The sequence below is a fragment of the Sesamum indicum genome, linkage group LG8, assembly GCF_000512975.1.
Source record: "Sesamum indicum cultivar Zhongzhi No. 13 linkage group LG8, S_indicum_v1.0, whole genome shotgun sequence".
In the NCBI taxonomy this organism is placed as follows: domain Eukaryota; kingdom Viridiplantae; phylum Streptophyta; class Magnoliopsida; order Lamiales; family Pedaliaceae; genus Sesamum; species Sesamum indicum.
This window is the reverse complement of record NC_026152.1, coordinates 20014889-20031758: the sequence shown is the minus strand read 5'-3', so window position 1 is coordinate 20031758 and position 16870 is coordinate 20014889. Positions and strand designations below refer to the sequence as shown.

Here is a 16870-nt window from a genome sequence, read left to right as displayed (position 1 = left end):
AATGTTATTATGTAATTTGAGATGTAAATGAATCAAATAAGTTGTTATTCAAAGCCTTGTTTGAATTTCTTATTGAAGTGTTGTATTGTTTAAGGTGCACAGTAGATCAAGCCAATTCAAATTGTTATGAACTAACTTGAAAAAATTCGGTTAGTCCACTATTGTTTATGACCAATTTTGGAGTGGTTTTCGATCTTTAAATGGGCCCTAATTGGGTCTATTTATAAATTTAGGCCTAGCTTGTGAACTTGCTTGTTGAGGTCCAGATCAGGTCCAAATATGCCTATTTTATTTTTATTTTCTTATGAAATAGAGATTTTTTTTTGAACAATTACTTAAATTTATGGTAGTAGTATGAAATAAAATAAATAATAAATCAAATCACACGAAAAATCATTACTAGAAAAAAATAATAGTTAAGATTATATAATGAAATTAGATTGTAATAAATTCAAAAAGGATTTATAATAAATTTTGAAAAAAATAAACGAAAAGTATTAATGATTAAAACATTAAAAATTTAGAAATAGAACAATAATGATAATAATTTTTAGAGTTTCAAAAATATAAAAAAAACTACTAGAATAATTAATTAAGGAAAATTATATCGTGTATTATTATTATAGAAAAAATAACCAAGCAGGTTCAACTCAGGACCAGGTGGTTTTGGGTCACTAGGTTAGGCTAATTCTAGGTTTCAATACTTGGGTCCGGCTCAAGATTTGGATGAGCTAATCCAACTCATTTTTTTTATTTATTCAATGAGATCTTGGGCCAGCTCGGCCCATTGTGCATTTTGAGGTATTGTATTTGAATTTCGTTTTATTATTAAATGACTTGTGGTGTCACAAAACATTCAAATTTGATTTGTTATATTTAATAAATTGTTTAAGGATCAATTGCAGTTAATTAATACATCAATTTGAATAGTAAAGTTATATATTATAGTAAACTCATGCACGGTGAGATAAATATTTACAGTAAAATTCAAATTCATAATTTTTATATAAAAACTTAATTTTAATTATTAAATTAAGATATCATTAATAAATAACATTAGTTAGTTGAAGATAGAGGTATATAAAATTCCGGTTACCAACTTCTTGTCCAGTGCATGCACACAATCAATTTTTTTGTGTATACAAACTTCACCAACTAGGGATATTAATTAGAAAATAAGCAAAAAAATAAAAAAAGAGGAATTTCAATTTTCCAAATGTAGAGAAAGTCAAATAATTGATTTCATAATTTCACCTAAATCTTGAAAAAAAATTATAAAAATGTGACGACGTGCTCCTTTGCCTCTTTCCACACATCCAACACCATTACCATCCCTATTATTCTTTTATTATTTTTCAATTTTCTCTATGATTATAAAAATGTAAAATCAAAATCTAATTCAAAATACAAACATATAATTCTTTTATATAGAATTAATTATACATACCTCTTTTAAAAATATGAAATTATATTTTTTTTCAAAAAAAATTTAAAACTAAACATACTCACTTTCCTCTAAAGGAATTTTAAAATACGCTCGGTTTTAGGTGTAATTAATCCTTATATATATATATGTGTGTGCGTTTGTGTAATTGAGCGCAGGAAAAGAAATATACTTCATGTATTTATTTTTTCTTTTTTATTAAATCGATTACAATCATTAATATCAAATATTTATATCTAACAGTTATTCATCGACAACTATGATAATTATATACTAATTATAATTAAATTTAATCAAATTACTATTAAAGTATTAATTTTTAAATTTTTTTATATCAATAATTAATATTATATTACAGATTTGTTGAGTTATGACGTGACCGTCGCACCACAAGGAAAAAAAAAAAAAAGGAAAAAAGAAATTGAAAGTGGAGATGGTTGAGTCTTTGCCATCTGGACAATACAGTTATTAAATATTGACTATCGCCAACCAAACAACACCTAATGATTTGTTGTGTATATATATAGAGAGAGGGATTGTCCTACTCCTACCCCAGAAAAGTTTTTCAAGGGCCAGTGGGGTCCTTAAAGACTTGTTTGGAGGCGTGACGACACAGTACTCAGTCTCACGACATATATATACCATGAAACAACAAAGCAAAGAGAGTCAGCAGTTGCTGAACAAGATGGAGCCGGGGGCTTTCGAGATTGAAACGCAACACGGCCATGATAATGGGAAAAGCATCGGAGCCAAAACATGGGACGAGTCGAAGAAGATGTGGGAGATCGCAGCGCCGGCGATTCTCACCGCCGTGGCGCAGTTCTCTATTGGGTTTGTCACCATTGCGTTTGTGGGACATCTTGGAGAGGTCGAGCTTGCTGCTGTTTCCGTTGTGCAGAACGTTCTCGAGGGATTTGTCTTTGGGATAATGGTGAGTAGTGTGTGAAATACCGTGTGTTCTTGTGCTTCAGAATTTGGTATATGAATGCTTTTATTTATTTCCAAATTTGCCAAGTTTGATGTTTGTGATTGCTGGTTAATAAAACAAGAATGTTGCTTGTTTTATTTGACAGAATTGGGAAAAAGATCTGAATTTTGCAGTTTTAGTTCATTTGAAAATTATGAATGGATTCTTCTGTGAGTGTCTGGACGACCTCTTGTTACACTTTGTCACAAGTTGGAAATTTTCTTTTCTGTCTGGTTAGGCTTAACATCTTTAGTGTTTCTTGTATTAGCTAGGAATGGGAAGTGCGCTTGAAACACTATGTGGGCAGGCAGTTGGTGCTGGACAAGATGAGATGCTTGGAGTCTATCTGCAAAGATCATTCATTATAACCACTGTCACAGCCTTGTTGCTGTTACCTCTTTACATTTTCACGTCTCCGATATTAACCCTCCTTCGACAGGACAAAAAGATCTCAGAGCTTGCTGCGAAGTATGCTCTCTGGGTTATTCCTCAGTTGTTTGCTTATGCGCTGAACTTCCCAGTACAAAAGTTTCTACAAGCACAGAGCAGAATATGGGTTATGACCACAATTTCCATAGTGGTTTTGGGATTTCATGTTCTTTTGAACTGGATAGTTGTGATAAAACTTGAGAAAGGCCTGCTTGGTGCTGCTATAGCAGAGAACGTATCGTGGTGGATTGTCGTTTTAGCTCAGCTTGCTTATGTAGTCTCCGGTTGCTTTCCCGAATCATGGACTGGATTTTCATTGTTGGCGTTTAAGTCCCTTGCTAGCTTTGTGAAGTTGTCACTTTCATCGGCTCTCATGCTGTGGTACGTGCTTGGCTATGCTACTCAGAAAACAAGTGTTTTAACATATAATTGATTCTCTAGTCATGTAAAGTTATCTGTGCTTGCAGCTTGGAGCTATGGTATTACACTATTGTGATCCTTATGGTTGGCTGGTTAAAACATCCAGAAATAGCTGTAGATGCTATATCCATTTGGTTAGTTTTCTGTCTCTAGTTCATTTTGCAAGTATTTTTTTGTTGATTCATTTATGGATTGCCTTGGCCTTTGGTTCATATGCTTACTTTGATGGATTATGACAGTATGAATTTGGAACTGTGGACGCTGATGATCACGCTTGGTTTCAATGCTGCAATCAGGTCAGATATCAGGACATTCTCATAATATGAAAATTTATAGGAATTCTTGGAAAATACCTTATTGCTTATAAAAACTCTTGGATGGAATCTGCAGTGTTCGTGTCTCCAATGAACTTGGAGCCAATCATCCTAAAGCTGCAGAGTTCTCTGTACTAGTAGCTATTGTTACATCAACATTGTTCGGAGTTATATTCACAATAGGAATTCTTGCAACTAGGAGCTTTTTCCCCAGATTGTTTTCTGATAATCTTGAAGTCATAAAGGAGACATCCAAATTGGGCTATTTATTGGCTGCAACTATTTTTCTCAACAGCATTCAACCAGTACTCCATGGTAACTCATACTAAGTTATACATCTGTCTCAACTAAGACAGTGATTTCTGCTTGAATTTTTGCAGGGGTGGCAGTAGGGGCAGGGTGGCAGTTGTGTGTTGCAATGGTAAACCTCATATGCTACTATATTTTTGGCCTCCCTTTTGGGGCGTTGCTCGGATACAAATTTGATCTTGGTGTCAAGGGAATCTGGTTGGGAATGTTAGCTGGTTGTCTGCTCCAAACACTGATGTTGATGCTGAACGTGCTTCGAGTTGATTGGAATCAAGAGGTTTGCCTATTACCTTTGTTGTTAACTTGGTGTCCGAATTGTTTCATTCTTGAAAACATCATTGATCCATAAAGAAACAATTTTCGATACTATGAACTGATTCTGTATGTGAATTATGTTGCAATATTGCAGGCTTTACAGGCTGAGGAACGGGTCCGGTCTCATGCTATGACAGCTTTGCCTCAGAATGATAGTACAGAAAGTGGGATTATAACAGAGAATCGAGGAACTGGGAGAAGAGCAGAGAAATGAAGCTTGTCAATATGTTGCAGTAAAGGGTAAAAATGTTGTAGTTTGTGATGGTTTTTTATAGAGGAAAAGTGAAAGTGATGAAGGTCAGATTTTGAATAAAAAATTGTTTGAGCATTGTTGGTGGGAGAGAGCACATTTTTTGTAGGGATTGAACAATGTAAGATGCATGAATTATTCTTGAAAATATTTCGCATTGTTACCAAGTTTGACAAGTAGAAATGGCGACGTTGACAATAAGAAGAGACAAACAAACAACCTAGCTAGTTTAATAATAGTCAAGTTAACCTCACTTTTCATCCCTAATAAGATGTGCGGCCCACTCACCTTATTATTTTGGGCTATGAATAAGCAAAGCACGGACAGGTCCGTATCTGAATTCACAACGCTTTGTTTGGCCCATAAAACCAACTCTCATTTCATTTCTCCTATTTTCAAAATTCTTACAAAGCCGCCAACTAAAATTGACCAATAATAAAATAAAATAAATTGACACCGTTGTCCCTCCTTGGACAATTCGTGCAACACATTTTCCGTATTCTATCTGTATTTGTTGTGAATAGATAAAGAGAGAGAGAGAGAGTATTAGATTAGAACGGACGGCATCTACCTTTTCCTACATATTTGTTCTCTAACGCCACTGTTCTATACCCCTTATCCCTATAATTTTTCAGGCAAATCTGTCATGCAATTCCACGATTATTAATTTCCTCTATTATCTTGTTTGTTTTGACATCTAATTTTACTAGGAGGTCTGAAATCAAACTCAAATGTTTAATTGAATTGGATGTTATCCAGCATAATCTTCTTTGGTCCTCATTTGTTATTTAATTTTGACTCCTACTATTATTACTATATATTAAAGTCATGTTTTTAGGATTAAAAAATAAATGATTTACATATATTGATGGGGTGAAGAGAATGAGATGCAGATGGCACGCCTATACCTACGTACCTGCTTTAATTAGTCTAAGTTGGATATTTTTATTTAATTTGACCCGACCAACAAAAATGGAGAAATTATTACACAAAATCAAAAAAGTAAAAGCAAAACGCCTCAAAATTCCAGCATTGAAGTCTCTAAACAAACAGAGAAATCAGAGTTTGGTCAGCAAGAATAAAGAAATGCGGTTCATGGGTCGCGAGCGCAGCAAACAAATACATATATTGCAATTGCACACCCACTCCCCACACCATCACTCCACATTTCCTGTATTCAATAACCTGCGGGATGGCGATCTCTATGCATTTCTCTCGTGTCTTCACACGACCCCACCTCTCCGTGCCCGAGACCAGACTGTCCCGGCGCCGTACACCGCCCTCCCTCCGATGTTCAGCCGCAGGAGATGCTGCTTCGTTGTCGTCCGCCTCTGCTGAATCTTCTGACTTTGATGCTAAGGTGTTTCGTCACAACTTGACGAGGAGTAAGAATTACAATCGCAAGGGGTTTGGACATAAGGAGGAAACTCTTGAGCAGATGACTGAAGAGTATACAAGTATGATTCGCTGATAATTTTTCGTGATCTTGTTTTCTTGCTGTTTTGGTTGGAGAAGAGTATCCGTTGGAAATTAATTCTGGAACTGAAAGCACTTGCTCTAGTTTTACCATGCATTGGTGAAATTTTTTCCTTTTCTAGGGAGTTCATTTCAGTTTGACTTTTTGACTTAGTCTAAAAAGTCTCTTACTCGGAAGTTTTACTCTTTAAGATTTGATTTGATCGAAATATACTTGTTGTGGCTCAATCATGTAAGTGGTTGACCATTGCTTTTGTTTTTTGATCTTTATGTTTTTCTTATGGCTTTGAAACAAATTTTGTGATTTTATCTTTTTATTGTCTTCCAAGGAAAACAGGATCAGATGGAGTTTGATTTCAGTTTTATGAATGAATTACTTCATTTGTTTGGTTTCCGCTGCCTCACGAGGGGATTCTTGTTCTCGAGAGAGTAACATTTTTTTTCAACTTTTTGCTCTTTTTCTAGTTTGACAGTAGTCCCATACTGCTATAATCCAAGTTCAGCTTGCGCTCAGTCCTCTACGTTTTATGCAATTATGAATTTTCATTGTACAGTGTGCGGATTGTATATTTGACTATGGATTGTTATGTTTACATGTCTGCCTGTTTCTGGAGTATATCAGGTGACATTATAAAGACTTTGAAGGAAAATGGATATGAATACAGATGGGGAAATGTTACTGTCAAGCTTGCTGAGGCTTATGGATTTTGCTGGGGTGTGGAGCGGGCTGTCCAGATTGCTTATGAAGCTAGAAAGCAGTTTCCAGCTGAGAAGATTTGGCTCACTAATGAAATTATTCACAACCCCACTGTTAATAAGGTCTCCTTTCTCCTGCAACCTTGTTACAGATGTTTTCATTTCAGAAATTAACTTTACTTATTTATGGGTGTATGAAGGATAGAATACGAAGTGTGGTTCTTTGATTCATTTTGATCTGTTTCTAGTTTGGTTGGTCTCACTTGCTTCAGTTTGATCTGTTTCTAGTTTGATTGGTCTCAATTGTTTTTCCTTTCTTTTCTTGGGTGTATGGCTGATTGGCTGTTTCCTCTACCACTTTTGTATTGTTGAAGTCTTTATTGGTTGGTCTAATCTGTCTTCTATAGCTTTTCACATGCTTTATCCATTTAGGTGATGGGGTTGTCAATTGGCTGGTTTCACCTGAAACTATATTCTTGTAATTGCATTATATTGGGAGGGCGGTATTATGCTCATGGTTCTGTATATTAGTCTGCACACATTTATCACCTGAAACCTAGATATATGTTTGAGCTGTGGTTGTTGAGGGCTTTTTGTTTCCAGAATGGTCTTGGGTGCTTGATTTGTACAGAATGTTATTCTTTGATTTAATGGGTTGATCCACAGGAATAAAAGAACTTTAACCCGGAAAACTGATTAGATCATTTAACTTTCTATTGCTAGAGGCTTGAAGATATGGAGGTTAAAAATATTCCTATTGACAACGGGAAGAAACAATTTGACGTTGTTGAGAAGGCTGATGTCGTTGTACTGCCTGCTTTTGGAGCTGCTGTAGATGAGATGTTGGTTTTGAGTGAAAAGAATGTTCAAATCGTTGATACAACTTGCCCATGGGTGTCTAAGGTCCTCTTCCCCCTAACACCTTTAAGAAGTGATTATTGTCTTCTATGTTAGCTAATACACGTTTTTATGATAAAGGTCTGGAATACTGTTGAAAAGCACAAGAAGGGAGAGTATACTTCGATAATCCATGGAAAATATTCTCATGAGGAGACTGTGGCTACTGCTTCTTTTGCAGGGAAGTATATCATTGTAAAAAACATGAAAGAGGTATGTTTAGTTTTCTTCTGCTTTCTTTTTTTTTTTTTTTTTTTTATCTTTGTAGTAAAGAATTGATATTCTAACGCAGAAGATAGCTTGGTATTGCAGGCAACATATGTATGTGATTACATTTTGGGTGGTGGACTTGATGGATCCAGCTCTACCAAAGAGGCGTTTCTGGAGGTAGGTTTCGTATCTTCCTCTTCTTAACCTTGATGTCTAACTTGCGCTGGGATTTCATGCGATATATCCATTTGCAGAAATTCAAATTTGCAGTATCTAAGGGGTTTGATCCAGACAAAGATCTCGTCAAAGTTGGAATTGCAAATCAAACTACTATGTTAAAGGGAGAAACAGAGGATATTGGTGAATTTCCATCTGATGTCATCTTCATGTTTGCATTATGTGACTTGCAATACTGATGTTTTTTATTCTGCAGGAAAATTAGTTGAGAGAACCATAATGCGCAAGTATGGGGTCGAAAACATTAACAACCACTTCATAAGTTTCAATACTATTTGCGATGCAACTCAAGTAAGTTGCCTTCTCCAACCAATTTCTCAGCGTTTCCTGCCAAGACCTTTTCCCTTGATACCCTCTTTCAAAAACTCGGAGCGTTTATTGTTACGCACTTGGTTTGATGACCGGCAATGACAATGTTACCTGGAGATCCTACACCCAACCTCTGAAATCACCTTCCAAATGCTATACTGTTGTCTATTTGTTCAGTTTAATACATTTTGCTTCACATTTGACCTGTCCTCATTTCATTTCTTTAGGAACGGCAAGATGCAATGTATAAATTAGTCGATCAACAGTTGGATCTCATGCTAGTTGTTGGTGGATGGAACTCGAGCAACACCTCACACCTACAAGAAATTGCAGAAGAACGTGGAATTCCATCATATTGGATTGACAGTGAGAAAAGAATTGGTCCTGGAAACAAAATCAGTTACAAGTTGATGGTATGTGCTGATTGTTCTAACTAATGATCGGCTCTATGTTATGGACATTCTCTAATTTTCTAAATATTCCATACAGCATGGTGAGTTGGTGGAGAAAGAGAACTGGTTACCAGAGGGTCCTGTCACAATTGGCATAACATCTGGTGCATCTACTCCCGATAAGGTAATTCTGCTTAGCTCCTCTTGTTTTCGCTTTAGGTCAACATTGTCCAGCTCAATCTCCACATATGATGGAACAATCTTTCTCCTGCACAGATTGATTCACAAGTTATGAAGCAACTAATTATGCCTTCTTTTATTTGTTTGCTTATCCAGGTTGTGGAGGACGTCCTTGTTAAGGTTTTTGACTTGAAGCGTGAGGAAGAATTGCAATTGGCTTAAGCTGCATTTTAGTTCAAGTTTGCAGTGATTACCACACATACAGCTCAATACATAGTTCGGTGGAGTTAGCAAGAAACTTCATTGCCTTACTCCATGCAACACCGTGAATGCATGTTTGTATTTATAAATGTCATAATAGGAAGGTTCTCCACTGGTTCTTTCATGATATGGATGTTAGTCGAGATGAACTTGAAGTGTGGATTGGTGTTGTATACGTTGGTTCTCAGTTCAAAAAAGATAATTGTGCACGGGGTTCGTTGGTTATGCTTCGCTACAGGTGATATGATCATTGGTTAAGAATAACCTTTCACCAAAGGTCTACGTTCTTGTTTTAAGAAGCATTGCATTGCTAAATACGCTGAAATAGTTGAAGTTTGAACGGAACTGGGGGATTTTCACGTAATATTATGTGGTCATTTTGTTGCAAATGCGTAAAGTGCCAAAATTTATAGGGTAGTGTCTAAATATTATGTTTGACAGAGAGGTACGGATGCTAAATTCCATACACTAGGGCCTTGGTCTCCTCATCGAAATAGATCAAATTCTAGCCTTCGAGCAACTTGATTTCATAGAAAAACTCAAGATAAATGTATTTCTTGAAAGAGTTTCAGCAGACAAGAAGCTCAACTACAATTAGACAACATCAGATGGACTATTTTGAACGCAATGCTCACAGTGGGCGGGCCGAATAAAAAAAGCCCAACCCATGGTTAGCTAACTATTGTTTATTCTGGTCTTGGTTGGTCCTAAGTTTTTAAACCGGCCTTAATTAAATTCATTTTTAAACTTAAGCTAACTCATGGAAAGTTCGGTTTCGGCACAAGTTTAATGTAAAAAATAAAATAAGATATTTTTTAAATAATTATTCAAATTTAATATTGTTTTGTGAAATAAATAAATAATAAATTAAATCATACAAAAATTTATAATAATTAGAAGCAAAAGATTGTTAAACTATATAATGAATTTAAATAATAATTTGACTCACAAATTTAGTCAAAAATATCAAACAAAATGAATCTTGTTGTGTTTGGAAAATAAATAAGAAGCAATTTTTTCTTTTATTTTTTGAATATTTTATTGTACGACTTTAGGAGCTCTTAGGTCTCTAACAACACCGGTGGTGTGGATCAGTCTTAGAAAAGGAATTTGTAGACTCAGACAAACAACTCCATTGCGATTCATCACTCAGAATTTAAAAACTAGTTACCGCCGTTTGAGTGAAGTTACGCTTCCCATTCATCTGCTCTGCCTTCTCCTTTTACGTAAACTAAAATCCTCGGGCGAAAAGGAAGCATGGCATACCAAAATATGTGGACGCAATTTCCCATCAAGTTAGCTCTTTGCCTTTGCGGGGACCGAACGTGGGACCTGTAGTAACATGTCTTGGATATGGATCGCATCATTGCTCCTCATATACAAGAAGCTTATAAAAACGTCTCCAAGATAATCGTTGGTATTCTCTCCACAGAACTGCCTACGATGGAACTCCGCTGCATTCAGTCTCCCACAGTCAGCAGCATTCCTCGAAGTGGGCTGTTGGAGAAGCCACTTTTATGTGGGCAGACCAGTTTCAAGTTGCCTGGTAGCAGGAGAACGTGCCCAGATGACAGAAGGCTTAAATGTCGTGATTTGAGAGCTCGAAGATCAGGTATGTTTTAGCGAGTTTTGGGGGAACCCTTTTGACATGATTTTGCTCTTTTTTCGGTTGTGTGGTAGATTGAGTTGAATAAGAATTCCTTCTGGGCTTTTCTCTTTTTCTGCTTTCTCCAAGTTGCTTGTCTTGGTCTTGAAATTTGGCATAATATTGGAGAACAAGAAAGATGTCTGTTTTGGTGTGATTCTTTTGTTGAAACTCTTTCGATGGATTTCTGTGACTTCTTAGTTCTGCCGACTGCTGATTGATAATCTCTACCTAAACAGATATGTGAAGAACGTAATGTCAGAGTTTCTTGAAAAGTGTTTCTAGTTCAAATTTATTTCCTTCTCTTTACCAGAGAGATTTGTAAAATTTTTTCTTACCTGGGCAATATAGCCCGTGACGTTTCATTGCAAAAGTATTGCCATCTTTTATGACAAGAGAATGTGGTGTCTGCTGTGGTGACTTTGTATACATTTAAGTCAATTCTTTATTCTGGTGGTAGCATATTGCATTCACATTTTGTTTAAAGATGTTTAATGCTTGACGGAGTATCTCCCGACTTCAATTCACTGTACTTCTGTGCTCTTCTGTAAGGCACCACAAAAATCAAATCACAGGCACAAGATCCTACTTCAAGTGATGGTGACCAAAAGGATGAAAATCTTGTCTATGTAGCTGGGGCAACTGGCAGAGTTGGATCACGAACTGTGAGGTGCGGTTTTCACTTCTTTACTTGTATAAAGCTTCAGGTACATGAAGTTATCAATTGATCTGTAGTTGCTAAAAAGCATAGTTTCCTGCAGGGAACTCCTAAAATTAGGATTCAGAGTTCGAGCTGCTGTTCGTAGTATTCAGAGAGCTGAATCCCTTGTACAAGTATGAGTTATAATTATTAGGTATTTCCTAAGTAAGAATATTCTTCGCAAACCTGTGATTCATGAAGATAGTTTGTCTCCTTAAACAGAGCGTTCAGAACATGAAACTGGATGATGTGGCAGGAGGCACTCAACGTAAGATTTAGAGCTTTTCAGAGTGCCATACAGTGAAGTTGTGGCTGGTGTAGTTGGTTTGATCTTGTTATCGCCACTATGTTTGCTTGTTTAGGTTGATATATTTTACATGGCTACTTGCCAATGAGGAAAATCTTTTATAGTTGTTTGGTCTTTAGCCCAGCTACAGATAAGTTTGAACTCGTGGAGTGTGATCTGGAGAAACCGGACCAGATAGGGCCTGCACTGGGCAACTCATCAATTGTTATATGCTGCATTGGTGCCAGCGAGAAGGAGATTTTTGATGTAACTGGACCATACCGAATTGACTACCTGGCAACCAAAAACCTGATTGATGCAGGTGAAACAAGTTCTGATTTGCCTTTTGCTTTAGCATGACTGACTAAAATAACCAAGAACTGCCCGTTGTGAAGTTAACCTGCCATGTATGATTGAAAGTGAATTTGGAACTAAGTGAAGGGAAATGCACGACATTGGTGTCGAGATATTGTTATAGTCTACTTGTTCTCCAAATTGTGAAACCAATGTGGCACACATGACGCACTGATACGGAAATGAACATGTATTTCCGTTGTTCTTGCCATCTTTGCATCAGTAGTATGTTCACTTAAATCATTGGTTAGGTATGACTGATTCCAGAAAGTTGCATTTATGTTCTTTAGCTTGACCAGTCTCATTTTGGGTCCTGAATTCGAACCCACAGGGAACAGTACAATAAGTTCAGGGTTAACATTTCTTGTTCTTGTTATATAAGTGTTGCTACAATAATGCCATTTTCTATGCAGCAACTTCTGCAAAAGTTGACCACTTCATTTTGCTCACATCTCTGGGAACAAACAAATTTGGATTTCCTGCTGCTATCCTGAAGTAAGGTTAAAGTTTCTCATTTCCATTATAACCCACTTCTTGGTAGGCTGTCAAGAAGAGAATTTCTGTTGGTCTTTTTTGTTCTTGACTTTTCTATGCTTCTGTGCAAAAGTTTGTTCTGGGGAGTCCTCTGCTGGAAAAGGAAAGCAGAAGAAGCACTTCTTGCCAGTGGTCTTCCATATACTGTGAGTTCTTTTGGAGCACACCTATAGCATGTGGAAAGAGATGATGCTATGATGCGTTACTTCTTTTCATAGGACTTGCTACTCATGTTACAATATTGTTGCAGATAGTGAGACCTGGAGGAATGGAGCGACCTACTGATTCTTACAAGGAAACTCATAATATTACTTTGTCAGAGGAGGATACATTATTTGGTGGCCAAGTGTCAAATCTGCAGGTTCTTTTCTTTTGACATTTACATGCATTAGCTAGTTTAGGAAGCGCAAGGTTGAATCCAATGATGAACCTACCTGTTTTTCAGGGAATCATAAGATAAATGGAGTTATTATTCAGTAGTTTATGACAAGTTACTATGTCCATGATCAATTAATGCATCTCAAATTTCTACATACACATGCCTTACTGGTGGTTAAAGCATTTTCTTGTATGATTTTTTTCAATTATTACGTAAGGGCTGAACATACTGAAATGGGAATGTACTAACTCCTGCTGTTTAAACCAGGTAGCAGAACTAGTGGCATTCATGGCCAGAAACCGCAGCCTCTCATACTGTAAAGTTGTGGAAGTAATTGCGGAAACTACATCTCCTTTGACTCCTCTTGGAGATCTCATAAAAAAGATACCATCTCAGCGCGAAGAAGTTTACCCTCAAAAGGTACTTTCTTTTAGTAGCCTTTGAAGGAAAAAACAATTTCAACAGCATTTGTTCATTTAAGACTTGTTCACATATGCTTAGGCTGCTTGTGTTTAAAGGATTTTGGTTGTTGTCAAGTAATGAGGTTTAGAACTTTCCGAGTGAATAATGTTTACTTAATCAGTAACTGTGCTATTAGGAATCAGATGAGGCAGATGAATTGCAACCTGTTGTTCCAGACAGCACCTACACCGAGAAAGAACCTGAGCAAATAAAAGCAACTACAGCAAGATCCTCGTCTCCATATACTATGTGAGTTGAATTCCTATTTCTGAAGATTCAATTTCTTCCCGAAAATTTCCTTCACATCTTATTGCATCTTCTTGTAGGTATGAAGATGTAAAGCCACCAACTTCTCCAACTCCTACACCAAGCACTGGTTCTGGTTCCACCCAGGCTAGTAAGATAGAGATCACACCTATTGCATCGAGTTCCATCTCTACGTCTGTGGAAGTCAATTCTTTGGAGACATCAAGTACTTCAATTAATGATGTATTACCTGAGATTGCACCAAGGAAAACAAATTTCTCATCACCTTACCCGAAGTAAGCTCATTTGCTCAGTGTAACTCATTTACTGGTTTACAGAATTGATATTATTTCTTTTCTTGGAGCTTCTCATTATCCTGTCTACATTGCGATAATACGCCAGTTGCACTAGTGTTGGCCTCACAAAAGATGAAATATTTTCCACTTCATGCCCTTTATGTGTGTTGTCAAAATCCTATGTTAGTGTTAAATGCACTGATGATTGCTTCTGACACTACCTGTATATCTTCTTGTAGCTATGAGGATCTAAAGCCACCAACTTCTCCAACTCCAACTCCAAGCACTGGTTCTGGTTCCACCCAAGCTAGTAAGATAGAGATCACACCTACTGCATCGAGTTCCATCCCTTCGTCTGTGGAAGTCAATTCTTTGGAGGCATCAAGTGCTTCAGTTAATTATGTATTGCCTGAGATTGCACCAAAGAAAACAAATTTCTCATCACCTTACCCAAAGTAAGTTCATTTGTCAGTGCAACTCATTTACTGGTTTACAGAATCAGAGCTTCAAATATGACATCACTATCCTGTCTACATTGAGAAAATACGCCAGTTGCACTAGTCTTGGCCTCACAGAAGATGAAATATTTTCCACGCCATGCACTTGATGTGTGTTCCTATGTTTGTTGAATTGCACTGATGATTGCTTCTGAGACTAACCCGTATATTTTCTTGTAGCTATGAGGATCTAAAGCCCCCAACTTCTCCAACTCCAACTCCAAGCACTGGTTCTGGTTCCACTAAAGCTAGTTATACAGACACCATGGTGGCTGCAGCAAGTCCCACTTCTTCATCACTTGAAGTCAATTCTTCACAAGAGTTGAGTATTGCTATAGAAAATGTAACTCCTCTGACCATACCAAAGAGGGCAAGTCCCTCATCACCGTATCCAAAGTAAGTTCATTGGCTACAATGTTGAACAATGTTGCAATTTCACAATATAGGTGCTTATTTAACTCTTTTATCAACGTCCTATCTTAACCCTTGCATTCTTGGTATTTGTTTGGCAAGTCCTGTCATCGGTAGAGACTAAGTTTTTGAACCATGGGTTTTGTTGGCAGTTATGAAGACTTGAAACCACCTAGCTCCCCAACTCCAACTCCTAGTCGTTCCAAAGAGGTTCCTTCTATTTCCCTTGCTTCTACAGAAGCGGCATCACAGCTCACTGGTGGAAATGATGTTGCAAAAAGTGAAAGTACTGAGGTGGGGAATGGTCCGGCAAAACCTTCAGCTTCTGATCACTCTCCGTATCTTGCGTAAGTTGAAGATGGGTTTTGTTGCTAAGTTCAAATTTTACTTAATTTTGCTATACTTTGGAAAATATTATGAAATGTAAGGTTATGCACTAACTATCATTACAAAAGTTGGGAAAGTTTGTACTCTGTTGGAACTCATTTGGGCATTACTACTTCGGGATTCTTTATTGTGTTTGCAGTGCCATTTTTTCACAAGGTTGAAGTATTTGATTTGAGTCTGATTCTTAATTGTCAGATATGATGACCTCAAGCCCCCCTCACCACTGTCTCCTAGCGTCCCTACCGTGCCCGGAAATGCAGCCGAGGAGAAATTGGAAGATATGAAGTACCATACTGAATCAAAGACTAGACCCCTTTCACCTTATACCATGTAAGTACATAGTCCAACGTTAGGTATATTCCTCAGTACAGTTATGCCATTGAGATACTCTACGAAAAAATTGTGACAGGTAGTACGTCTATACGACCCTTCTCAGCCATTTACATTGTTTCAAAGATACATGTGGCAAGAACATCAACTATAAACTGATTTCGTATTTACAGCTAAGCTGACAGTACCGTTGAAATCTAATGATATGTAAATAGTACTTTTACTTCATCTTGGTTTTCACAAACAGGTACGAGGAGTTGAAGCCACCCAGCTCTCCCACCCCTTCTCCTCCAAGGAAGCTTTAAATGTAAAAGAGAAGTTTCAACTCAAGAGAGGTGTAAAAGCAGCATTCTTTTTGCACTTCTTCAGTGATGAACTGATGATACTTTTCCGGAAACCTTTTTCAGTTCACAGTACTCAGAGTTTTTGGAAGTACACAAGTTTGATACTGTTATTGTAATTGTTCTTTTGATCACACTGTCTTTGAATTCGTTATAAGAGTTCACATTTAAGCCTATCAACTACATTAATAATTTAATGATGAATAAATTTCATAATAAATAAATTACGAGGAAATTAGAATTTTATCCAATATTTATCAATTTAGTACTTGCAGCAAATTTAAATACTGTTCTAAGGTATTTATAGAAATTCATGTTTCGCTCTATATATAAGCGAAAAGTTTGGATGTCAATATAAATTTATGAATAATTACATCTACACTTTTTAATTTATGATCTATTTACACAAATTACTTTATTTCTTTAAAAATTATACATACACTCATTAGAAATATCAACATTATGACTAAGCTTACCACTACGTTTTGAAACTATCCCCAAAAATATCAACAATATTACACAAAATATTCACACTTTTTTATTGTCATGGGTAGTTTTTATAATTATGTAAAAATATAGATAATATATTAATATATAGGTAATGTGTAAAATACCCCTGTGAAAAACATAAATTCTAAATTACCTTTTTGTATTTTTATAATCGACGCAATTTACCGCTTTAAAAAGATGTGTGTAGTGCAATCTCCGCTCTTGTTACTACTGTCTATATTTCTTCAAAAATAAAAATAAAAAGAAGTAAAAATTACATGCACTACACAGAATCATGCGAGGAGGGTAAATTACTCTATTTTCACTAACACAACAAGATAATTTAATTTTTTATTTTACAGGAAAATAATTTGTTCATTTTTAATTTTATATATAATTTGTATTTA

At 36.4% G+C, this 16870-nt stretch overlaps 3 protein-coding genes across 5 annotated transcripts; all 3 read left to right on the top strand.

Moving 5' to 3' along the window:
- Positions 2009-4624, top strand: LOC105169605 (protein DETOXIFICATION 33). Of its 2 annotated transcripts, none has more exons than XM_011090035.2 (7): positions 2009-2375; positions 2684-3221; positions 3308-3394; positions 3500-3556; positions 3651-3889; positions 3955-4160; positions 4293-4624. In XM_011090035.2, the coding sequence occupies exons 1-7, from the start codon at positions 2201-2203 to the stop codon at positions 4410-4412; spliced, it is 1422 nt and encodes a 473-aa protein (XP_011088337.1). In that variant the 5' UTR covers positions 2009-2200; the 3' UTR covers positions 4413-4624. The 2 variants fall into 2 exon arrangements, with proteins under 2 accessions (XP_011088337.1, XP_011088336.1); XM_011090034.2 differs by having other exon boundaries at positions 2680-3221; positions 4293-4623.
- Positions 5526-9331, top strand: LOC105169604 (4-hydroxy-3-methylbut-2-enyl diphosphate reductase, chloroplastic). Its single transcript, XM_011090033.2, has 10 exons — positions 5526-5905; positions 6547-6743; positions 7344-7523; positions 7599-7730; positions 7830-7904; positions 7982-8087; positions 8161-8255; positions 8501-8686; positions 8763-8849; positions 9002-9331. Exons 1-10 carry the CDS (start codon positions 5641-5643, stop codon positions 9065-9067), a joined length of 1389 nt encoding a protein of 462 aa, XP_011088335.1. The 5' UTR covers positions 5526-5640; the 3' UTR covers positions 9068-9331.
- On the top strand, positions 10289-16150 carry LOC105169603 (protein TIC 62, chloroplastic). Of its 2 annotated transcripts, none has more exons than XM_020695706.1 (16): positions 10289-10718; positions 11304-11421; positions 11513-11585; positions 11674-11719; positions 11889-12059; positions 12505-12586; positions 12699-12771; positions 12876-12986; positions 13272-13424; positions 13603-13715; positions 13793-14008; positions 14248-14463; positions 14686-14901; positions 15069-15263; positions 15499-15633; positions 15881-16150. In XM_020695706.1, exons 1-16 carry the CDS (start codon positions 10460-10462, stop codon positions 15936-15938), a joined length of 2235 nt encoding a protein of 744 aa, XP_020551365.1. In that variant the 5' UTR covers positions 10289-10459; the 3' UTR covers positions 15939-16150. The 2 variants fall into 2 exon arrangements, with proteins under 2 accessions (XP_020551365.1, XP_011088334.2); XM_011090032.2 differs by having other exon boundaries at positions 10291-10718; positions 11883-12059.

Bases quoted from the DNA above. Each gene is read 5' to 3' on its own strand.
- LOC105169605 (XM_011090034.2), top strand. From the start codon at position 2,088: ATGAAACAACAAAGCAAAGAGAGTCAGCAGTTGCTGAACAAGATGGAG. The intron at 2,376-2,679 runs GTGAGTAGTGTG...TTCTTGTATTAG, and splicing joins GATTTGTCTTTGGGATAATG to CTAGGAATGGGAAGTGCGCT. The intron at 3,395-3,499 runs GTTAGTTTTCTG...GGATTATGACAG, and splicing joins GTAGATGCTATATCCATTTG to TATGAATTTGGAACTGTGGA.
- LOC105169604 (XM_011090033.2), top strand. From the start codon at position 5,641: ATGGCGATCTCTATGCATTTCTCTCGTGTCTTCACACGACCCCACCTC. The intron at 6,744-7,343 runs GTCTCCTTTCTC...TTCTATTGCTAG, and splicing joins ACAACCCCACTGTTAATAAG to AGGCTTGAAGATATGGAGGT. The intron at 7,905-7,981 runs GTAGGTTTCGTA...ATCCATTTGCAG, and splicing joins CCAAAGAGGCGTTTCTGGAG to AAATTCAAATTTGCAGTATC.
- LOC105169603 (XM_011090032.2), top strand. From the start codon at position 10,460: ATGGATCGCATCATTGCTCCTCATATACAAGAAGCTTATAAAAACGTC. The intron at 10,719-11,303 runs GTATGTTTTAGC...CTCTTCTGTAAG, and splicing joins TTTGAGAGCTCGAAGATCAG to GCACCACAAAAATCAAATCA. The intron at 11,586-11,673 runs GTATGAGTTATA...CTCCTTAAACAG, and splicing joins GAGCTGAATCCCTTGTACAA to AGCGTTCAGAACATGAAACT.